This window comes from Pieris brassicae, chromosome 3, assembly GCF_905147105.1.
Source record: "Pieris brassicae chromosome 3, ilPieBrab1.1, whole genome shotgun sequence".
NCBI lineage: Eukaryota > Metazoa > Arthropoda > Insecta > Lepidoptera > Pieridae > Pieris > Pieris brassicae.
In genome coordinates, this window is record NC_059667.1 from 13155103 (window position 1) to 13179501 (window position 24399).

General features: G+C 34.1%; 2 protein-coding genes across 20 annotated transcripts in view; both read right to left on the reverse strand.

The window, feature by feature from the left end:
* The window catches only part of LOC123706823 (sodium channel protein para), a 43829-nt gene extending 38452 nt beyond the window's left edge, over nt 1-5377 (reverse strand). For all 19 annotated transcript variants that reach the window (XM_045656306.1, XM_045656294.1, XM_045656297.1 and 16 more), the window contains exon 1: nt 5189-5377. The gene's annotated coding sequence lies outside the window, so the exon portion shown is untranslated. The remainder of the gene's footprint in view (nt 1-5188) is intronic.
* Nucleotides 5378-8232: 2855 nt separating this feature from the next.
* On the reverse strand, nt 8233-10286 carry LOC123707647 (phosphomevalonate kinase). The gene is made up of 3 exons (XM_045657898.1): nt 9887-10286; nt 9510-9706; nt 8233-9223 (listed from the first exon to the last, which is right to left on the reverse strand). The coding sequence occupies exons 1-3, from the start codon at nt 9964-9966 to the stop codon at nt 8943-8945; spliced, it is 558 nt and encodes a 185-aa protein (XP_045513854.1). The 5' UTR covers nt 9967-10286; the 3' UTR covers nt 8233-8942.
* Nucleotides 10287-24399: the final 14113 nt, after the last annotated feature.

Genomic DNA, 24399 nt, shown 5'->3' on the forward strand with positions numbered 1-24399 from the left:
TTTCTATACATTATTTATGCAACGCTCGCGATAATACCAATAAATTAATGTGTGGAAAAAGTTAATTTGAAAATAAACGAACAAAAACTGTGTCAGAAACTGACATTATCGATTAACTGTCGAAATGTTTTCTAAATGAATATAAATACTTCTAACTATGACTACTAAACCTAATTAATAACTCTTATTCCGATTGTGTTGTATCGATCAATTGTTTCTTCCTCTTCATTTGTTATGGTCACATTGCGTGGTTTAAAAGTATTTTTACTAGCACCAAGGAATTATCCATACGTAAATGGATTAGTTGAAATGCTTATATGGAGTTGGACATCTTCGGCTCTAATATGGTGGAAACACTTCATTTTGGTTTATTTACTTTGCAAAGTTAACAAAAACATAAAATAGCTTATAAGATACAAGTAAGTATATATTTTATTTTATCGTTTCCATAAGTCGACAACTTCTAGATGTAATACAAACATAATAACCACATGGTTATTTGGTTTGGTAGAATGTTCTTATTGTTATGTAATCCGTATTCAAAAAGGAGTTTGGGGTACACTCATTACTGGGACTGTATAGTTTTATAACCTTCTATGAAGTTACGTGGCACAATAACGTTTTAAAGAATACTGAAAATATTTATTACCAAAAGACCTAAGGAACAAGGAAAAGAAAAGCAAGGTCACAAGATAGGATTATACTGGTAAAGTACTACACTTGTAAATGGTTGCGTGACAGTCGGTATTTGCAACAATATTTAAAAAAACTAAACTTAATGCTAAAAGTTCTATAATTGTCCTGTAAACACGCGACGAGTTGTTCCACGAAAAGCATTCAATATTTGACCGTAATTCGTGTATGTGTACTTTATGCGTACCAATTGTTATAATAAAAGATGTGTGGTGAAGCGTGCGTTTTTCACTCATGTTACGTACGAGCTGTGGAGCACTATCTATGGATATTCGATGCGATATGGATAGTCGATGCGGGCATCAACGACAACGGTACGGTGTAAAAGCATACTGAGGATACCATACCTTAGACCCACAATTTGACGAAGTGACAGGAACAAAACGGTGATCATCTACTTGCCTAAAAAGAAATGTAATGAAGGATAGTAGCCACCCTGAAATTATTTATTCACGAAGTTAATTTATGCTATTACCGGCGCGGTTTCGTTCGTTTGTATCGGAAATACACAAATGTTAATTACTTTTTGCGGTGAAATAGTCTAAATAGGTTCAAATATTTCACAGAAATACATAAGCTGCAAAAAAAATTTAAGTTTGAAATGTTTATTATATACCTACTTGGAACTTGGACTTAGCCTCTATTTTTAATTCGATCAAATATACTATATTAACGCCATTCGACAAATCTTTTACATGTGTTAAGTATTTAAAACGTTGAGCTTTATAAATAAAAAAACATAAATCTTTTAGTGGTTAATTACCTTTAATTTAATGAACGTAAACCAATGGTAATAATATATTTAAGGTTGTATGGCACGGTCAAAGATGCAAAAATGTACGAGTTCGATTCCGCACTTACGGCACTCACTCAAAATGTAGAAATAGCAGTCGTCTCCGGTTAGTCTCCGTTCCGGGTATAAAGAAATTTGTCAAGAAATTATTCTGGGTCAAAAAAGTAAAAACAAACGTGAACATATTATAAATCAATATATAATGTTATCTACCGTTGTCAAAATGATTTTAGCAAAACTCACTGATGTTACCATAACTAAATTTAGAACATAAAGTTACTTATTGAAATTTGTTTGCAAAAATAATGGCAGGAAAAGGGTCATAAAGGTATTGTGGACAGCTTTTAGATGTGGGCCAAGTAGTTAAATAAACTGTCAATTACAGTACGAGCGAATGTTGATACACAAAAAAATCCCTGCAAAATATACGAACGGTGATATTTATATGAGATTATCTTCTAAAAGGTTAAACGGTCACTTTTATATAAATACGACATATTTGTTTTTTTTTAATATTTCATCAATACAATTATCTGTTTTACTACAATCTAACCGCGTCTCCCTACGCCGTAGCACCTCTCGTAGCGATTAAACAAACAAATTAATGCAAAACTAGCGCTAAAACCATTTATTAAAGAACAGAGACAAAAATAATTATATCCAAAAGTTAGAGACTAAAGCTACCTTTCCAAACCTAAGAACCTCTTCGATCGATTTTCGTCAAAGACGATCTGAATATTATCAGCTGACAGAAAACCCGCCCTCTTATTCACCGTAGCGTTTCAAAGCTTTACTCGACTCGTCAAGGCGAGCCAAGTACCACACTTCATGCCAGTTCAACTTTATATATAGCGACGTTTATGCTCCGACCTAGCAGTAAAATGGCATTCTCATATAAGAAATATTACACGTTACATTGTTGTAGAAGACACCGAATGGGCAAGTCCATTGCGTAATTCTACTTAAATATAAAATGCGATTTCGTACATTTATGTGACTTGTAGGACATATGGTATTCATTTTAATCAGTCTGTTAGATAGTCCAGACCCATATATGTTGTTGAGTCCATGTTGTAGATTATTTACTATTATGGTCTACATTCATTCCTATTTCACTCTGGATATTGAATTGTAAAAATATACTGTATGTAGGTGCAAGACACTACGAAAACTAATTTTGTCTTGCTAATAGGATATCACTAGTCATTATTACAATAGGTATTATAAACCTAGTGTATTAATACTTTTCTACGACTTTTAATTAAAATCTACAGTAACTAAAGAAGTTCCGAACGCAAGCTATTAAGTATAATGCTAGACTGTGTTTATGGCGTTTTTTTTTAAATTAAGAATAAACGAAAATTTACTAGTCAGGCGTGATTGACCACCTTAACCTCCGTCTTCATCTTCCATTGAAAGGGGTATCATAATGGAACCAATGGGGCCGGGGCTTCATTTTTTTCACATATACGCAATCTCAATTTGTGTCATTTTAATCTACGATCATAAAAGTATTCTTTCAACACTAAATTAATGTAGTGTAACTAATACTGAATATGTAAAGCCAAAATATATTCGATTATCTAAAAAGACATACTATTAAAAGATCTACTGTATGTAAGAGGTCGTGGACCTCAATAAAAATTCAGTATTTGCATAACGAGAGAGCAAGGCGTAAATATTCATAGAACAGAGGAAAAGTGGCAAAAGTAGCCACTTACATTTACATGCCACTAACTGCGTTCTTTCCAACGGGGATGACAATACCACAGCTATCATAAATTATATATATTTTTTTGTAAATTTTAGTAAGAAGTTTTTAAACCGCAGATTATTCTTGGATCACAAAAAGGTAGTAACTCCCAGAAGAATAATATTTCTGCCAACCTTACTTATAATTTGATTCTCTATGACTTTTAATTCATGAGACTAGCGAGGCGCTTCCAGAGGACAGGAACAGAGAACTTCTTATTACCGTGCACAAAAAAAGTTAGCCTAATCTAGTACAGCAATTAGTACATATAACATGCTGGCTTCCTCTCTATCTACCAAATCAATACTCATCGTACCTCGAACAGGCAACATAATGGTGAAGGGACTTTTATTATATGCTTGTTGATTTTGGAAAAGCTTTCGATAAACTTAGTTCGAGTCTGTATATATATATAAAGTTTAAACTCTCCAACTTTTGTGTCCCGACTCAAGATAAATCTACTTAAGGCACCTTCAGGAGTTATTCTTGTAGAGTGACTCATGATGGCCTGATCTCAGACGATATTCAGGTGCACGCAGGCGTTCGACAAGGCTGTTAATTCTCCTTACCTTAAACGACAACAAACGCCAGGAAATAGAGTGGACATTAACCAAAATCTTGTATGAGTGAAATGTGAAAAGTCAGTATTGACATCTCTCACCGACACTAACCGAAGTCTTGGTCGATCGCAGTCTACCGAATTTTGAGTATACTGGAAAAAGAAAGTGTAGGTGGCCGTCTGAAACAAACCTGGTAACGTACAGTTAGAGATGAGGCATAGAGATTCGGAATAACTTGGAGCGACATATACCGCGAGGCTCAAGACCGAGCACGAAGGAGGATCACTGTGGATGACATCTGCTCCATCTAAGGGACATAGGACATTAGGTTAAGTTAGTCATTACTTTCAATAGGTTGTTTTGTTGTTACGAATCAAGCGTAGGCAACTGACCTGGTCAGTTATATATAATCTATGTTAATAGATATAAAACATACTTATATCAAGTTTGTGAATCGTATTTCTAATGTTCTTATCAGATAACCAAATCAGAATCAAATTCAGGTAAATAAATGTGAAATTCGATGTTTTAACTAGAAATAATACTAACTATTACTATGTAATAGACTTAATAATAGAAATAACGCAGTTCACTTATACAATATTTTATCATTAAGTTTCTGACGTCTATTGAGATTAGATGTAAAGCTATTAGATAAACAAGAGGTCTTTTACCAGGAGATCAACTTTGAAGAAAATAAATAAAAAAAAAACCGAACTAAGTATTAAATCGTTATGTAATAAGATACAACTATAGATATTTTACTGGTTTTACGTAACCTTAAACTGGTACTGAGGATTGTTGGAAGCCTTTCTTTGTACGAATTCATCATTGAATTTTAAAATTACATTTAAAATTGCATTTATTTTCTTCATTATAAAGTGAAATTACTATCTTATCATATAGGTTTTGTGACCTAATAATAAAAAGAGTCAAAAAGAAAGAACTTAAAAGTTACTTTACACTTTTACCTCTATCTACATAAAGAAAAAATCAAGCGATAATAAAATACAATACAAAGCAAGACATAGGTTGGATCGATTTAGTGCTTACACATCATTAGCAATCCAGCTGCGAGAATCTCACCTTTACCTTTGGTATTAAGATATCTGTAATGACGTATATGTAAGTAATTACAATAGCAATCGATAGAATAGATAATAAAGAGTGGTGACGGTGTCGGTGGGGTCTAGCTCGGCGGATCGCCTGCCGCTGGCGTATTGCCGCAGCCAGCGCGGCGTCCTTGCCTCAGTGTCGGGTAATACGCGCGAGTCACGCGACAGAGGTCGATAGCGGCCATGGGCCAGCCTCCGCGTCAATTATTCAGCACGCGAGCACCAACGGCGCCGCCACCAGCGAGGGACAAAGGCAACGCACTGCGACACCTACCGGCCCACCGCCGGCCCGCCACGCTCCAGCTCCTTACGAAATAAAGCCAGAAGCGACGAAAGCCAAAACGAAGCACACTTATCACTCCAAACCTTATCCGTTTGCGACGCCGAGTTTGGATAGCGCGCGACAGTCGCGCGTTACGTAAAGGGCGCGACGAAGCGCGTTGCGCGTGTGTGCGCGTGGTCGCGCTCGCGGTGGCGCTCGGGGTAAGGTCGCGCGCGGAGTGCCGCTGCGAAGTTATGCAACGCGCCGCCACCGCTGCTCAAACGGGAAAATCGAACGCGAGGGGCGCAGGTCATGCGCGCGCACCTGCATCGATACCCTCCGCCCATAGACCTACAAATGCGAGGACGGGCCTTAGGTAGGCGACCTCGCTCTGCGCGCTTCTGCGAAACTCTAATCACACACAAGTAAACGAATACTTGAAATGTAGATCATGGACGGCGGTGATGTGTGCGAGTAATACTACCGTCTCTATCCGCAAGTGCGATATCTGGCAACAATCGTGTGATTCTGCCCGCCCCGCCTGCTAGCGCCGCTTGCTCTGTTGCGGGTTTTTATACATCGGTCCCCAAATGACAGGTTGTCCCGCCATCAACAATCACATATATACGATTGATATTAATTAGTTACTAGTTCTTAAATTGTCTATTAAGACAATTCTTAATTATAAGAAAATATGGAATAAATTTAACGTTAGCCAGTTATGAATGCCAAATTTATCCTACCCAGTGCTCAACTTTCATATGTTGCTAGGTAGCCCTTTACATGTTAATATAGTATGTTCTAGAGATAACAATAACTCGACTCACTTTGGTAACCACAAAAAGAGTTACAGGAGTCCTCATGTCCTTTTACTCGTGTACATAGGTGTCAATAATAAGTTATTAATAAATGTTTACTTCCTAGATTCGATTTAAAAAAATACCTTACTATTTTGCTATCGGAAAACTAAATAAAAACCTAAAAGTAAAATAATGTTATGAACTCAGGCTGACGAGTTGTAAACTTATGTAATTTATTTTTATTTTTTCATTTCCCAGATGTCATACATCTACTTAATTACAGAAAAGTAAATGTCATATGTAAATTACGAGTGTATTATTGGAGTTCTAGGAATAAATTATCGATAGGGAGCGCTATAAAGATCATTTTGACCTATTAAATGATGGAATTTAATAGATAATTGTAAGTTACTGTTCAAGACACAGCCTTAATTTGTCTATCTAGGAATATGGAACACTGCTGCTCTAACCATATTTGTGCTGCTGAAGCGGGCTATTCGCTGGAAAAGTTTAAGGCACTGATAATAATGTCGCAATATATATATTTATTATTATTATATGTACAAATATACATGATCTTAAAACAAATGGTGAATTTCACCGCTATAATACACGGAATAGGGTTAACCTGAGCGTATTACCAACTAGGTACCAATAATAAATTGTTCCTTCTATAGAAACTGTATTAGTTTTTACAGCGCACGAGCTTTTGTAAAGTAATTACAAAAGCTTATCATTAGTTGTTATTTAATTGATGCTTACACTTCTCCGATTCAAATAGAATCTTATAATTGCTTGCATCTCGTAAATGTCTGCTGTAGCTGCGTGCATAGTTCACTAAAATGTCATTGTTAGTAGTGGTGTCCAAGCGTCGTGCTCGTAAACGGGTGATACTTGTGGTGACAGTTTTTTTTTATAGAAAAGGGGGCAAAAGCGCAGAAGGATCATCTGATGTTTAATAATAACAGCGGGTGTCCATTCGTCACCCATGAACACTCTCAATGCCAGAAGGCTTGCGAATGCGTTGCCAACCTCGCTAGTCTTTTCTTAAAGGACCGTAAGTAAGTATTGGTATTCAACTCGACGGGCAGCTGGTTCCACATAAGCGTGGCCCCAAAAAATATTTAAATGATGAAACGACGAACGTCGAAGTAATACAGGTGGAATTTCATATTTCGCCTCGACCAATGGTGCAACTCGGCTGTAACCCTTTGAACACTGTCCATGGTAGTGTCTCTACGCATCGCCAAGGGTCAACGCCAACAAGAAAAGTAAGTGGTCGTCGACGATTTGAACTACTCTTTGTTGAATACGGAATTCGGAAATAATCAAGTACTGGGGAGCTCCCACCCAGTGGTGAGAACTGAAATCCATGTGGCTTTAAGGAGAGGCTTATTTCTAGGTAGTGGGGCAATTCGTGTATGTGGTTTTATTGAAATTGCCAAGTGAAGCATGGTGTAATCGAATCAAATCCATACTTTAATTAGAATACGGTTTAGTGAATATGTCGGAGCAATGACATTACTGTTAGCTGTTACTGTCATTACAAATTAACGTCGACGTCAAGTCAGTTTAAAACCGATAATTGTTTTGTAGTATTATTCGATTTTCCATTATAGCAATAGATCTTACATTACGACTACCCGATAGTAGATAGTTATAGTGAGTCATCATTGTTAAATATTTGAAACATAAGAATAATCAATATCAATGCAATCATGTGACAATCGTTCCACCTGCCGTTTGAATCTGTTCTGTCGGATTTGGACGCGAAACTTGCTAATCACAAAACCGGCAAACCTACGATCACCAAAACAGCCCGAGCTGAGCTAACAAGCCTCTGATGCCAACAGCGACATTCCATTTAAAAAAAAACAAATTAAAGGTTATCAATTCGTAGAGCGACCTAGCTAAGTAGGCTGATGGCGAGGCCCAACGACTGATGCCTTTTATCTACTAATTTATGACGTCACCATTTTTGATAATTTAACTGCAGGTTCTATTCCTGACTGCCTTTCTGTCGTTAGACGACAATATTCATATCTTTCATTGTCATTTACTTCCTTTGATTTTCGTTTACATGTGTAATCCTTCCTGTTCCTGTAAATTCTTGTCTTTAATCTATTAAACTCTTCATCAGTTATTAAAAAAGAATATGAATAAACTATAAATTACCATATATTTAAGATAAATAGCATGGAAGATGTTTTTAAAAATGTTCAATATTCGTGAAATTTAAATAAAACTATGGTGAAAAATGTTATGTATATTTTTTTATCAACATGTCCCAAAACAGTCTCATAGACTAATAAATCATTAAATAATACCCTGCAAAACCAAAAGATTATAAGATAATAATACTCAATACATCATATTAAGAAGCTTAGCCTAGTTAGTAAAATAGGTGAATTTTTTCAGGTATGCATTTTGGGATTTTTTAACATTAGACTAATCATGAATCACATAACCTATTAATTTTATGCAACTTGATGATCATTTTATAAAAGGCTTAACTAAATTATGTAAATTGTCTACATGCACAACTGAAGTGCCAATCAGTCAATCTTTTAAGCTAAGTATAATGTTCCATTGTTTGTATTGATTAAGATAATTTACTACAATAAGAAATCTATTTAGCTATAATAATTATTATCGACATGTCATTAATATTCAATTGCAGCTAAATCAAGCAGATTATGACAAAAATAAGTTGTACTTATATTTTAAATATTAGATAATGCCTAATTTTAGTAGGATGTATATTGAAAAAAATATGTTGAAATTAGTGAGTCTATTATACAATAGATATAGCAGAAAAGCATTTCATATTAAAATTTATACAGTTATTAGATTGCTACATATAACTTTTAATATGGTTAATAATAACATTTATAAGTAAGCTTTATATTATAATATCTGTGTTTGCCTAAAATCCTGAATAAGTGTATTTATGTCTATAAATAAAACTATACTGAAATTAATGATATTATTTTCTCTAGCTGCTTTTCTATTGACTCTCTGTCCCTGCCATTGTCAATAACTAAGTCCCAACCACTATAATTATCTAAGCCACATTCAGACTCCACATCATCAACCCCACTTTTAAATTTGTAGCCTCTTTCTTTTCTGGTATCCTCATCAGCAGAAAGCCTAATAGTTTTGATTTTATTGCCATAGTTTTCTTTAAACCACTGTATGTCCGTAGCACGTCTGACATCACTCACTATCCATATTGGGTTTCCTTTAGCTAGAAAAAGTATAAAAGATTACACAAAAAATAAAATTGATGATAATATTTAAAAATAACAAACAAAGAAAAATCAGGGAAGTGTTATAAATTATTTTTGTTATTTAATATGTGTTATAATTATTGTAATACATTTTTAAAAGATATTCATTTAACCAAATGGCCCTGAATTGATTTTCCAGCACAAATACATTTTATTATTTTCCTTTGCAAGGCCACAAGAATACATATCTATGTTTGCCCAATGCTTTGTCGATCTATGGGACTTCACACTTATAATACATACCATTTTGACAAGCATCTTTACAAAAACAGCCATAATCTTTTTCCCTCATCTTATCACTCCAGTTGATCATTTCAAGTCTATAATTTTCCTTTAATGCACCATCACTCAGTAGCTCATTTAAATTCAAATTCATTTCCTTCGCCCAGAAACTTTTGATTGGTAAAGAAATCTTTATAAGTTCACATTTATCACCTAATCTGAAAAAAAGGGAGAAAATAATTTTAAATTACAATGAAAGTGTAACTATTTTTGTAGCCCATAATGTGTATATGGCACAAACCGTGCAGGCCAAGAAAGGAAAAATAATGTGTATATAAATTGTCAAAATAATGTGTATATAAATTATCAAAATATTTTAAAGATTTAAAATAACTTACTTGGCTTGTAAATGGTCAGTTATAAAATCTTTACCGCATTTTCTTTTACCAGAGAATAGTAAAACAACTGTCGGGTTCATATTAATTTCAATGATGTTAATATCACAATTCAAAAATAAACATCTCAGGCTGCGCCCGTCTTATAAAAGGACATCCTCAATTGCTCCAATCGATGTTGAATGTAAATACTAATAACTAAAGTTTTGAATAGATCATACTTGACACCACGAAAATATAATAATGTAAATTGCAACTTTGTAACGGCGCATAGTTTATTATTAATTTCCAAGTTAGAACTGGACAAGTGCGAAACTTTTTTCAACTCTAATTAAATATTTATTGAAATATGAGAATAGAAAGTAATTTTACGATTTATTTTCATGGTTTATTAACCATTTTTATTATAATATTTCTGTTTTAAAGAATACTGAACGTCATTACAAAAGTCAATGTTGCATCAGTGAACCTGTTTTTTTTAGCATGGCAATAATTTTAACTTTATGAAAGTTTCAGAGATCCTTTTCTTTTTACATATTGTGTGTTACGTTAATTGGAATTCAAACCATTGACCAGTGTGATCAGATTTAAATCTATTGAAAATACAAACATTCAAAAGGGCTATGTCACTATATATATTATCTATACAAGTTGCAGTGCTAGCTGTTATTTTTGTGGGTGAATGAAATTGATTTATTAAATTGTATGAACGATAAAAACTGAGTATGCATATATTGAAATAAGGTTTAATGAATATAAGGTTTTAATAAGCTAAAATTAACAGTAAAATATGTTTTGGTTACATTTGATACATTGACAAAGACACTAACAAAACAGATTGACAATGACATGAGCTTATGGCTGATAGTTTCAAGTAAGAAGTTTACATCACAGAACATCATTAATGCAACATACAATGTTTTATTCGTAGCTGACCTTTGCAGGCTTGAGCAATAGATATTGAGTATATATAGAGAGAGATAGAGACAGAGAGAGAGAGAGAGAGAGAGTGAGAGAGATATATAGGGATATAGAGAGTTGTTTGTCTGTTTCTATGAGTTTGTATTTATTAAATAATATCTTGACTGAGCGGCTAAGCATTGAATACTAAGATTGTTTAAACTATGTTGTAGGTAGTGGGCATTTTGGTGATAATACAGGTACTATGTTAAAAATATTTTTTAAATTTTCCAGTTGGTTCCCTTATTCTAGATAAATAAGTACTTCATACCACTTGGTGGCCCTGGGAAAATTGTAAATTTAATGTATAAATTTCTGGAATCGAAAAAGTTATAGAGACAGCCTAAACCCAATGACCTGGGTTTCAGGCATGGTAGAAAATTGAAAACAATGATTTAAGGTTTAAAGTAAGCCATTATGCAAGATCTGTAGGTAGACTGGTGCTGCTTATTTAAAAACATTTTAGGGTAAGCCACAAAAACCATATAACTGGATGGATGGATCCATTTTTAGGATACTGCCTTTCTTAATAAGGATAGATACAAAAAAAAAGTTATTCACAGTGATCTATTAACATTGAGATGGAACAGACACTCAACCAAATTAGCCTCAAGTTTAAATTTAATATACACCAAACTAAATAAAATTTAAATTTCCAATAATGGCTGATGAAAAACATGTAGATAAAAAAAAGCATTTTTAAATAAATTTGAGGATCTGATACAAGCTGTAAAATTTGTAAAAAAATTAGTTACCTAGCTTCTCCTGTTAGAGACAACTTATTCTGGTTAGACGGCAACCTAAGTTTAACCTTTAAAAAACAGTTTGACGCATATTTATGCCTTTTGATAGAATTGATAATGTATAGTAAAAAACTTCTATTAGTAACGTTGGGAAATAAGATAAGTATTAAAAAAAAAATATATAAGTAAAGATTTTTAGATTGAGTTCTTGAGGTGTCCCTTTTATGGGTTAAGCAAACACACCACTCCTTCCTAAGTGCCCTCAATAGTAAAGAATTTCAGCGTATTTTCCTATTTATATATTTTATATAAGGTAAACTGAGTTTCAAAGCTATTTCTTTTTTCTTGTTTAAGAAAGCTATTTTGAAATTACTTTCGAAGTAGTTTTGACAGTTGACTTAAGATTAAATCTTAATTAAACAATAATGACAATACGATAAAAATAAGATAAATATAATCCTAATAATAAATATAATTTATTAGAATAAAATAACTCATTGAACAGCTGTAATTTTAGAAAATGACGACTCATAATTGGATATTATGAAGCTGAATAATAATGTCGTACCGCGCCACCTACATACGTTTTAATTATTGTGTTTCTAAAGAATACCATTAGATAGCGCTAGCTAATATTGCCTAAAAGAAAATGTACTTGTACAGATGTCTCTTGTTACAGCAGTAAAAGAAAGCGCTTTTTGGTTTGGTTGAAATTTTTAGATTTAGAGATTTTTTATCAATTTAATAATCTCGAACACTTTAAACTAATTCCAAATAGTCTAATACAATTATGTAATGATTTTTAGAAGGTTAAATAACTTTGACGTAAGTTCGTATTATCAAGTATTTAATGTTGTAATGTTGACTAAACTAGTTTTAAGTAAAAGTTTTATAATTGCAAAATTTCCCAAACTTTTACAATTGCAACATTGTAATAAAAACATAATATAAGAAACCTGTTTATTTTATATTATATTAATAACTGTTTTTAGATATATAAAACTTTACCATACAATAAAATAATAAAATCGTGTCGACACGAAAAAACTGCGTTATGTGAATGCCAGGCGGTAATTTAAATGTAGCAACAACTGCTTTTAGCGTACAACCTTAATTGACTTAAAAATGTTTATCAATATGTTATGTTAATATAAACGTAAAACAATCATGTTGATATGGAAAATTGAACTGTAACGGAAGGATATTTAATATGAATTTAAAGGTTAATCGCATAAGCCCTGTTTCTTTATTCCATAAGAACGTAGTTGGGGCACGATGCACGCTCACGACTCTCAGAACAACTCCGGACATGACATTCCACGTTTCGTTGTAGATTAGAATGGGATGGATAGTGCGCGACTCGCCGAAAAAAAAAGAGACAACGAGGGATCGGTCCACGTGGACTGCTTCATATCAACACAGGAGCAACGACCAATAGAAAACGGTACCGCTAATGTATTTCTCACCTCCGCACTCACACCCGGACCGGCTTCTACAATAAACACACGCATACGATTCTCAACTTTCCAACAACGCTCTAGGGTCTCAAATATTGTGTTTGTACCTGAGATAGTCGTTTTCGAAATGACTTAAAGAGTGTTGTCAACGATAATTTAGTTCGTATTTCGCTCGATATAGGGTGTATTGTCGTCCGTGGAGTGTTCTGCGGCTGTTGAATTTAAAACGATTCCCAAGAACAGGGTCGCAAGTTGCTGAAGGTTGGAGGAGCGATGCAAACTGCATAGTCTCGTCACGGCTCCCCGGACGCCTCACCCCTGCTCGCCTCCTGCCGTTATTGTAGTAAGCCGAGTGTAGATATGCGGTGTGCGTGTGTATGTCTGTTCGAGTCAACTGTTGTGCTGAGGCACGAGGTTTTCATACGAGAAGTGCATGCAGCCGCACTTTATATGCTCGTAATATTTTGCTCTCGCAATATTTTGCTTTTTATTTGCTCGCTCCCGAGTTTGACCAGCTGAACAAAGCTATTCAAGAAATGCGAGCTTCTTTATATACCATATGTGTTTTCATAAGGAAGGAACGGTCTTAGGAATTAGATTTCTTTTCTGTCTGTCTGTGAAGACTGTCGTTTTGTAATTGTTATGTATTATACTTAAATCTGATATCTACATTGAATCATATCATTTAAAAAATATAATAGACTATAGTGAACAAGCATTACTGTACGCATTACAAACTAACCCTAAGTTACAATTAATATGTGTCAAAAACACCAAAAACGTAACCCATTCTATAAATAAATGTATACCATAGGGAAAGCTCGTAATAAGTAATAATAACATTTAAGGGGATAAAAATACAACGCACTAATAAAGCACGAAACAAATTGTCATTCAAAAAGCAGCTTTATGATTATAGGTATCCCTGATTCAATAAAGGGATCGTTTGTCGACAAAGGGCGGAAATATTAGGAGTCCCCCCTTGTTACGTGACGCGAACCGAAAGGGCAACTTATCCTTGGCTTAGACAGGTAGATTTGTTTATTAAGCCCTCCTTGAATAAGTACGATAGTCTATTGTTATGGAATTGTAACATTTAATAACGATGGGGTTGGATTGCGATCTTAATCTATCGCTTTGATCTTAGATTTACAGGTTTTTAGGTTCATACTTTGGGGTTTTTAGTTAAAATTTGTTAACTATAAAGTTTACGCCTACTACGAGGGAACATATAACACTGAATAATTAATTCGAAGTTTTAGTTTCGCATAACAAGTAATATATTTATATCGTAGGTGTATTGGTAAGTTTATGTTAATTTGAATAGCCATTAATCGAAAAACATCAAGAAATTTAGTACGGTTTTCTGATTACGGAGTTAGATTTACGTTATTGACCGATCTTATTAATAAATGTACAATAAATACGTTAAGTTGACATATTTACGTAATTTTAGTTTATAGTATATTACAACTGATGTTTAAAATTATATCAACCATCAGCGTAATGTTAAAAAAAAAGAGTGGTGCTTCAAAGTCTTTAGGTCTGGGCCTCAGATTAATGTATCTGATTCATGATCATTTTTCATAATAGGCAAGTACTAGATGACCAGCCTTCTGCCTGACACACGCGCGTCTCTTTTGGTCTAAGGCAAGCTGTTTTCCATCACCGTTTGAGCGAATGTTAAAATGCGTTAGACAAATCAGATATAGTAATTACGATGCAATATAAAATTGCTTTAATAATCCGCCCCAATTTCAGGATCGAATGAACCGTTGGCATAAATGAGAAAAATCAGCGCTAACATCCCTTGAGAGAGGGTGGCGATGCTTAGGGGTTGCTACACTCAAATACTTTTATGCCTTTCAATGGTACGAATTAATTTATTTCATACTGGCCACTAGGCCTGATAGGGGATTTGTAATAATACCCACCGACTTTAAACCTACCCGTATAGTTATTTCAAAAAACGTTTTGCCCAAGCAGCCCTTGGTTTTATACTCGTAAATGCTTAAGGTTAGTGAACAATTTATTTACATTTTCTATACACCTACTTAAAGAAGGCAGGTTCGAAAATATCTGTGTCTAAACATGGGCTCGAATTTGATACCTGGTAAAAAAGGTCAGCGACAGTCGCTTGATACCTAATATCAATATCTCCTCCTTAATAATGCGTAGGTACCTAATGGTTAAATGATGCCTTATTCTACATGTTCTCTCCTTTAATAAATTACTTAAGTCTCTCAATGCAAAGAAATTAAGAAAGCAAACATAATTCTATATATATAATTAGTTTTATATCAGACCTCGTTTGAAAAAAACCAAACGAACAATGAAACAAAAACGTGTTATGCGGCTATCAATATTGCACTCATCTGTCATACAAGTATGGAAGGCGTTTGACACGCCGCGCCGCACATAATTCAACAAACAAAAAGGGAATAAATGCTCGAATAAAATACTTTTAATTTCCCCGGGCGCCGCTAATCGGACGGCGGCGATGGAGGGCGCCAAATCGCCCTTTTTATTTTACTGTAACGCAAATCCGGCGGGAGAGATCGTGCGGTCACGTGCTTGGAATTACACCCGCGCCCCCGCGTGACCCCCACGTGTCACTACGTAAAAATAGTAATCCAATGGGAATACCCAAGTTTCTTTAAAACGAAGACTTGATAATTATGAGGTAAAGCTGTGCTTACTGTGGGGAAATTGTTGCATATTTTGTACATATTGAATAGGTACATAATTTTGTTTAATTCGATTGTGGTTTTTTTTATAGATCAAGGGGCAAACGGGCAGGAGGCTCATCTGATGTTAAGTGAGCTCATGGACACTCTCAATGCAAGAAGGCTCGAGTGCGTTGCCGGCCTTTTAAGAATATAAGTTTAATCGTTCAAGTAAAACCGTAATACCTACCTAAGTATGGCACGTTGATAATAATTGTATATCTAATAAACTTAGGTACAAAATAATACCTGATGAGTGATTTAAGAAACCTGTGATTTCTCTTTTCGGATTTAGTGTATAAGTAGGATATCAAAACATCTATCTTCACATATAACTTAAGTAACCTTTAATTATTTAACATCGCTAATTAAGGTCAGTCTGAACTTTTAACTGAGAAACTTTTACCTTTTACGTGGGTGCATAATTGAAACATTACCTAAGTATACTTATAGAATTAATTGAACCAAAACTATTTCGCAATTATCACAAATGTAAACTGTTAGTCTTAGCATAATCTCCGTACATTTCCGCTCTGGGCCCATTTAACAAACGTAAGCCACTAATTGACACGCAAAACAACTATGTTCACCGCAAATAGTGATATAACGTCTATGAGTCACCTTGTCATCTACAAATTCGTGTTAATTATTTCCTTCCTTGTGGACTAAAAGTTTACCTTATGTTGATATAATAAAACGCATTAAAAGAAACTAATATATTTTAGATTTGAGATGACAATGTGTATGTATTATTTATGAGCCGTGGCTACAGCGTGTGACTCTCAATCTAAGGCAGGTAAGTTCGACCTGATCGTGGTCGTATTGTGAGGAAATCTGACAGCGTGAGTCGACCTAGAAGACTTATCATCTCCTATTAGATCGAAACTAATGATCAGAAACCTGAGGTCCAGACCAATAAGGCTGTATCGTTTTGATTGTATCTTTGACTACTCATCAAATATATAGGTATCTATATCATAATTAAATGTTTCAATATCGGTTTGACAGTTTAAAGATTACTATTAAATACGAGTTTTCTTAATCCAAATCAAATTAGTTTTTGAATTTACATATAAACCTGACATTAATATTAACATCTTGTTCATTGTGCAAATTTCCCTCATAAAGAAATATGATGAATGGTTGCTGGCTCAAAGCGTTTTATTAGCCGACTAAATCAGTCGTTACAGAAAGCAGTTTTGCAGAAACTCAACACTGTTGAACCATTACTCAGGGCATCGTATGGACGGAACACGCTTCCACTTTGTTCTGTAAACAGTATTTTCTATACGGTTTTCTTATACACATTGAGCATGCTATAAAAACTCAGAACTTACGTATAACTTAGAGAGCAGACTGTAGCTCACATTGTGTCTATAAATGTAATGGATTTTGATATTTACTGCTAAAATTGCAATACTATCATTAATAATAATAACTTTATTGTAAACAATATATTGATGTAACAACACGGATCTCCCGGGACTAGTCAGAACAATTTAAAAAGACTATGGATGTTCTGTAGGACATGGTACATATAGAAATACAAATAAAAGTAAGTAAATAAGAAAATAATCTTCTAAAGTTAAAAAAATAAGTTCTTATTAAATAAGAAATAGAGCTTAAGTAGGTGATGCCTCAGTATTATAAGATATTTTTAAACATTTGTTATTGTAATTTAAATATTATGTAATATAATTTTAATTTATTTCCTTCCTCAAATTCTCCGGTTTTGCCTTGTTTTAATTGATTGGTTTTATAATTCTATTTTAAACTGGTTTATATATTAACATTAAGCAGTAGATCGTTTTTATTCAATAATTTTTAATCTATAATATATTAAATGCCTGATTTTAGGAAGCAAAGTTAGAACAGTGAACTTAACTTTGGATCTAAAAGCGTAATAAAAGACTCAGTACGTATCCAAAAGCTATTGTGAAATATGCGAGTTGCATTTTTTCATACGATGTCGAAGTCGAAGCATGTTAATGTCATTCCGTGCCAAGAGATGTCGCTACGTGCCTTCAGTCTGTAAAAATACGACCCACCGCCCATTAAGGATGCGATTTAGTGCTTTACGAAAGGAAATTTACGGATAAAACTTATCACTTATCACTTTCGCAACAAATACTGTATTTAAAAATTGTAATAAATACTTTTTAGGTTATTTCGATCACAATATTCAATGATAAATATTATCATTGATATAATATATTTAAAGAGAAAGTATTTTTGGTCACGAATGAACTTAAAAACTGCATTTTAAAATTATTTCACCATTTAATTAACAATGACTATATTGCTGAGTTACGATATGCTATATATCCAAAATATTTATAGCCCAGCCTAATCCATATTGTATGCAACCTTTACAAAAAATACGAGCTAAGATGCTCTAAGTTATACACTCTCATACATCTACTGTTTTTTTCGTATCATGGTTATGGTTATAGTAAAGCTACTTTAATATCTGTAAGTATGGCAACACTGTGGCCGAGGGGGTAGCGGTGTTATTTGTAGGGCTCGCGTGTGAATTATTCGTGGGTTCACGCGCGCTGTTTGCCCGTCTTGTGAAGTGCTGAACCCTCGTTAATGAAATTTCATATCGTCTCGCTCCATTGTCGGTAATCTTTCCGCTGCCTATTCAATACAGAAACACTTGACTCGCCTATTATGTTTGTTCAACTGAAAATTAGGCTTCAATTGTTACGAAGTAACCACTACGTATTAAAGTATTTTTGTATCGTTGCTAGAATTGTTTTGTTTATTTTAATAGAGGAATTACATTCTTTAGGTTTCAACATTTTAAATTCATTTTAAAAGTTGTGTTATTGCAATACTTAAATAATTCATTTTGTAATTGCTATTTTAACTTTAAACTGTCTCTATTATTTTATTTTGCTGGTGGTCTTATTATAGGGACCGTTTTAATATTTTTCTAATTTTGTGGCTCAAATAAAAAACAAATGGGTTATAAGCGCATTAAGCGCTATGTCTGACTCCCATACGTCAAAAATGTATTTTATTGCTTGAAGAAAAAGTACAGGCCTAATAGAGGCAGTTAATTGAGAGAAATAGACAATTACGTCAGCGCCATGCTTCACTGGCAGTAACAGTGGGCTAATTACTCAAAAATACATGGTACCTGCCTTCTACATGTGGTTCTATATTTTTATGTTGATATATACGATGATTTTTAAAAACGTATTATTTAAATTAATAAATGTAGGTAGGTACCTAACCTACGTACATTTATTTAAAATATTAACTTAAATTACCTATCAAAAGTTTTAAAAATCTTATTAAAACATACAATTTTAATAATTCTATGTAATACAATGATTTAGGTAAATGTTTCAAAAAAAAAAAAAATTTGAACGCGTAACGGACTTTAATTCTAAAATTAAAATTGATAGCGATAAAGTTAGTGTTTGTTTTAATATTTTAAAAAATCTCTTTTTTTCATTAATTTTACAATATAATACAATTTAAATCATTGTATTATAAGCTCGTATCACCAATTATTTAAATTGAATATTTCCATTGAAAACAATGTAGGTAGGATGGTATATTTTGTTAAATATTTATCGTAATAAAATATTTAGTAGCGATTAGATATAGTCACGTTGTAAAATATCGCTTTATGTTCGAATAAATTGAAACAGTTGGGTAAATACGCTGAGGAATGAACAACGACCATTGGATGTCAAAGCCTAGCATTGACACAACTGTTGTCTAGACTCTTGTATTATACGTAGGTATCTCAAATCCCGATCTCATATATTAAGATGGTCAAAATTGAGACAACGAGATTCTTGATAGGGATAAAAAATTATTTAGGTACAAAGTTTTAACTGATTAAATGAAATCTAAGTAGGTACCTACCTTTACGCTAGTTAAAACACAATTAAGAAATTCTTAATATACCTAGATTCAATTTAGAAAAATACTTCCTCAATAAAATTTGAGTTCATTATAAATAGATAAAATAAAATGCTGTTATCAAATTTATAGTGTATCATTAGATTGTGATTTGCTTGCTTAAAAAGATAGCAATATTTAACTAAAATCATAATTTAAAATGAAAAATATGTGTTAATAGCGGACAAAAATAAAGCCTCCATTGTATTTATTTCGAAAGAATATTATCTGTAACAAAACAAGAGTGTCCTGCCACCCCATTGTTCAGCTTTCACGCACAGCGGGATGATATAAATCCAATTTTGCTCCTTTCATATTAGATCATGTCGTCCAACCAAAATAAAACTTTTTCTTAGTTTTACAATTCGAGTAATTTATAGTTTTAAGAAAATAAAAAATATATCGGAAATCTAAATTAATTTCATTTGCCATTCTTACTTGTAGCTTTTAAAAAATATGCTTTTAAAATGTATTATTCTTGTGAATAAAACATTGGCATTCTTTCTTTAGCCATAGTAAGCAGATGGAATAGTGAATTGAAGTCAAGTTTTTGTTTAGTCAGTTATTCATCAGTATAGCAGAAATATACATAATGATCAGCCAGTGAGGCGTCACGAGATCACTAGGTTTTCTACGAAGATTTATTGGACGACAGTTGCCTATAAAATCACCCGGAGTGTGAATTGCGAATACGTAAGCTCGACCTATCAACATTGCGATGGGTTCCTACTTCCACTGATATACTGATATACTTATATATGTAGATAGCTATGTATTAAAGATGATAAGTAGGTAGGTTGTAACTTTAAACGAAGCGATGTTAATGTAAGTAGGCCTCGGCTGCAGTTTACGTATTCGTGTTGAGTGTAGTGAACTTGTGTGGCGTCGCTCGGCCACCGCACCACACCCAATCATTGCAATTCAATTTGTGCGATGTCGCACGCGGGCGAGCCGCTTTGTTTACATTACAGCCAGCCGTGTCTCACTGCTTGGCCAAGTCCGCCAGCCCCGGCTGGATTAAGGACAAATCAATAAGGTAGTCGATAGCGAGCCAGTTTAATAGAGTGAGCGAACTGAGCGGAGCGCCCTCATTACCCCCGCAATTAGCGCACGCCGCGCTCCCGTCGACGACGCACCCCGCGCGAAAAACGAATAAAAAGAGCTGCCCTCAAAATGGCCGCCGCCTCCCCCCGGCCTCCTGCCACCCCGCGCCGCTTCGTGATTGCATCCCCGCAGCTCTTATAAATATGGCCGTATTCCTCCCGCCTTTACTGATTGCCCGTATACCCCCCGGTCTCCCCCCGCGACCGCGCCGCCGGCGTCTGAATAGATAAACGAGTCCACGTGGACTACCGCGCTTATAAAAATCACCTAGACCAATCGCAGCATTTGCTCACACCATGTTCGCCAATAAGAAGCCAGAAACGCGTGTAACTCCGCCCTTAATAAGCGATCTCGAACTTTGAGCCAATCAGAAAGCCGCATTGAGCGGATTCAGTTCGTCGTCGACGGTGCGGTCCACGTGGACTAACTCACACACGTACGAGAGTATAATACCTCGAGTGGAAATAGCTATGACGGCGAAATGTGCGACAGCGAAAAAATAAAATGCGGTCGGTCGGTGCGGCGGATCGAGCGAGCGAGTGGGTGTAAACAGGGGATATTTTGGTGCGGCTCGTTCATTATTATTGAATGCGCAGCGCTAATGGCAAGTCGCGGGTCGCGCTTCCTGCTCCTCGCAATGCCGATACCATCGACTTATCTACATCCTATAAAGACACGATCATTCATGTATCTATCACAGACGCTTTAAAAGAGAACAATAAGATTAAATGCGACGGTAGCTATGTGAATCCAATTACGTAGGTAGTATCGAGCTACACAGTTATCTAGACAGACATGTGGCTACTTTATTCGTCGCCGAGCGTCAGGTAAAAACCAGTCCAAAAGGAAATAGAAGTATGGCGAAGAAGGCGCGAGAGATAGGTATCTGCGTGGGCGTATTGTGCCCGATAAGTATGCTTGTCCGGTACTCGGTAGTCGCGATCGTAATTCAACGAGCGCTTCGTCTAAAAAACTAATGATACCTACAGCTCACATCGGACAACTGACAGCAGACTCTGAATACACAATGCGTAGCCATTGTTATAAAAGGTACTGCGTTCCGAATTTAAACAAGTCAAGTCTTAGGCGATAGAATTCTCTCGCAACACAATTCTTAATTAATGATAACATCGAAATCGCATACAGAATAGCTTAATAACACGTTGAATCGCTATTATAACGTTATTATCTTTAAATATATCGGCAGCAAATTACTTACGTAGGCTTTAGACAAGACTAATCGTAAATCAATCGAGGCGTGTTGTGTAAAAGTCAATTAGATTAAAGAGCTGTTTGTTGAGCTTATGTAATAGTGAGAATGAACTCTAAGAATAGTTGGGTAGGTTCTTAAACTATGACGCACGTCGAACTATGGCGTGGTCATTAAAATGGCATTCCCTCACGAACAATACGGAGTTACCGGATACCACTTTGAATCCCAGACGGGGTTAAAAGTTAAATCGAAAGCATAGCTAATACTTTATGTATGCAAATCGCTTTTAAATGAAGTTAAGTAAAATGTATGAGGCTGGTTATATTCTGTAAACGGTTCTAGGAAAAATAAAAAATTTCCTTATTACGCGTTTGATTAAGTTATGAACATTATTCAAACGATTTCACAATTTAAACTAAACTTAAATTGAATAATTATCACATACATAGTACAATAGATGACATCATTGACGATATTCAAAGAGAAATTTATCTATTGTTACTAAACCTACTTATTATACACGTTAATTGAAGACATTGTACATATAAAAAAAATACCAATACGCCGTGTAAAATATTCACACATGATTGCGACACCGAGAAAACATAATAATTTTGTGCACGCTATTTCAAGCAAAAAATATAAGAATGAATCCGAGCCTTCTGGGAAACACGGTTTGAATTGTTTTTTTCACAAACCACTAATTGTTAGCATTAATTTTTTTTTTTTTTTACCTCACTTCGTAAAACAAACCGATAGTGAGCCTTATGTTTTAATAAAAAAAGGGTGGATTAGAAATTAAGGTGTGGCAACATTGAAGCAGTTGTCCATTAAAAAGCGTATTATTAATATGAACGTGTTTGTATTGTTGCAATTAAATACTTTTTGGTTTTAATGGGGACATAATAATGTCAATGGAAACTGCTTTTTACATAACGAAAGTGGCGTATTTTATATGTCACTAACTGTTATTTCAATATAATAATTACATTTTAAGAGACGAATAATTTTAAGTAATTAAAAACGTTTTTAATAATTTTGTAATAAATTAGTGACTTGTTTATGTATATTCATATATTTGTATCGAGTAAACTATTCGAATACGTAGATATTCGGTAGGCTTTGTATACGTTATTGGGTGCTCTAGCCTCTAATCTACTATTTAAACGTTCCTTTGTATTTTCGTACTTAATACATATCTCGTGAATAAACCAATACTATTTTAAGTGAAAGTAAACGAGGGAATAAAACGTCCATCCGCTGCTATTGTCACTGAATTGTGTCACACGTCTGTGGGCGAGACATTATTGTAAGCTTCGAGTAAAATAAAAGATTATAAGCGCACATAAAAATGTACGTTTATACGCATTAAGACCATAGAGCTAAAATAAGAGGATAGCTCTATTACTTAATTCAATTTAAGGTTTTACTCTTTAGATTTAAAAACTTTAATAGACTATTTAATGTTTTCTTCAACTAGTCTCTTATAAATCTTTTAGTATTGACTGTTTTAGGAAATTTTATGTTATATTTCACCTTATATCTAGTTGGTTTTTAATTTATTTGGAAATATAAACTATTTGAAATTTAAAGTGCAAACAAAGTCTACGTATCTATATTAATATTTATAAAGTATAAACTAGGTGGAACTCGTCACTCACAATTTTATACTTAATATTTGAAGTTTTTTTTTAAAATGTAATCTTCCTCAGCGTTGTTTACAAAATGCGCGCGACACATGATTCTTTTATAATACATATGAAAGCTGTCATATTGGGCCTTGAAAATTATTTGTGTACTAAAACATTTGTGTAACGCTTTAATTGACTTTTGCCATTATTTAAATGGTTTTATTGTTTGATAAAAACCTTTTTCCTCATTTTACATCCTTAATTTATGGACATAAGATAATATTGTATGTATATAAATGTAATTCTTGTTTTACATAGGTATATCCTATTACGGTATTTCCTAATAAGCAGTTTCTCGTTACCTACCCATCTAAGTAGTACCTAATATAAGATTTCTTCGTACATTGAAAATTATTCTTATTATAAAGTAGTACAATGACAATATTTCAAGATTAGAGGTAGCTTATGTGTTGTAATCTTGATTATCTTTACAATGTTAGATATATAAAATTGTCATCAATGATTGTCATGAAGAGATTTTATCACCACGTTCTCGAGATTATTTTAAGCACTTATGCTTTATTTTATTTTTGGCAGTACTTAAGCCTTGTCAAGATATTTAAAATGTATGGTTTAAATCTAAAAATTTCAGTTCATGAAGTTATATATTTTATTATGGCAACGGCATGCATACTGAGGCCAGGGGTGATAGAGGGGTAAGGACGCGGGGTGTGGAGATCCTCCGGTCCCCGCTCTTTCCC

Excerpts from the sequence above, each read along its gene's own strand:
- LOC123707647 (XM_045657898.1), bottom strand. The coding sequence starts at position 9,966 with ATGAACCCGACAGTTGTTTTACTATTCTCTGGTAAAAGAAAATGCGGT. Across the intron at positions 9,707-9,886 it reads ACTGACCATTTACAAGCCAA|ATTAGGTGATAAATGTGAAC; the intron begins GTAAGTTATTTT and ends CCTTTTTTTCAG. Across the intron at positions 9,224-9,509 it reads TAAAGATGCTTGTCAAAATG|CTAAAGGAAACCCAATATGG; the intron begins GTATGTATTATA and ends TACTTTTTCTAG.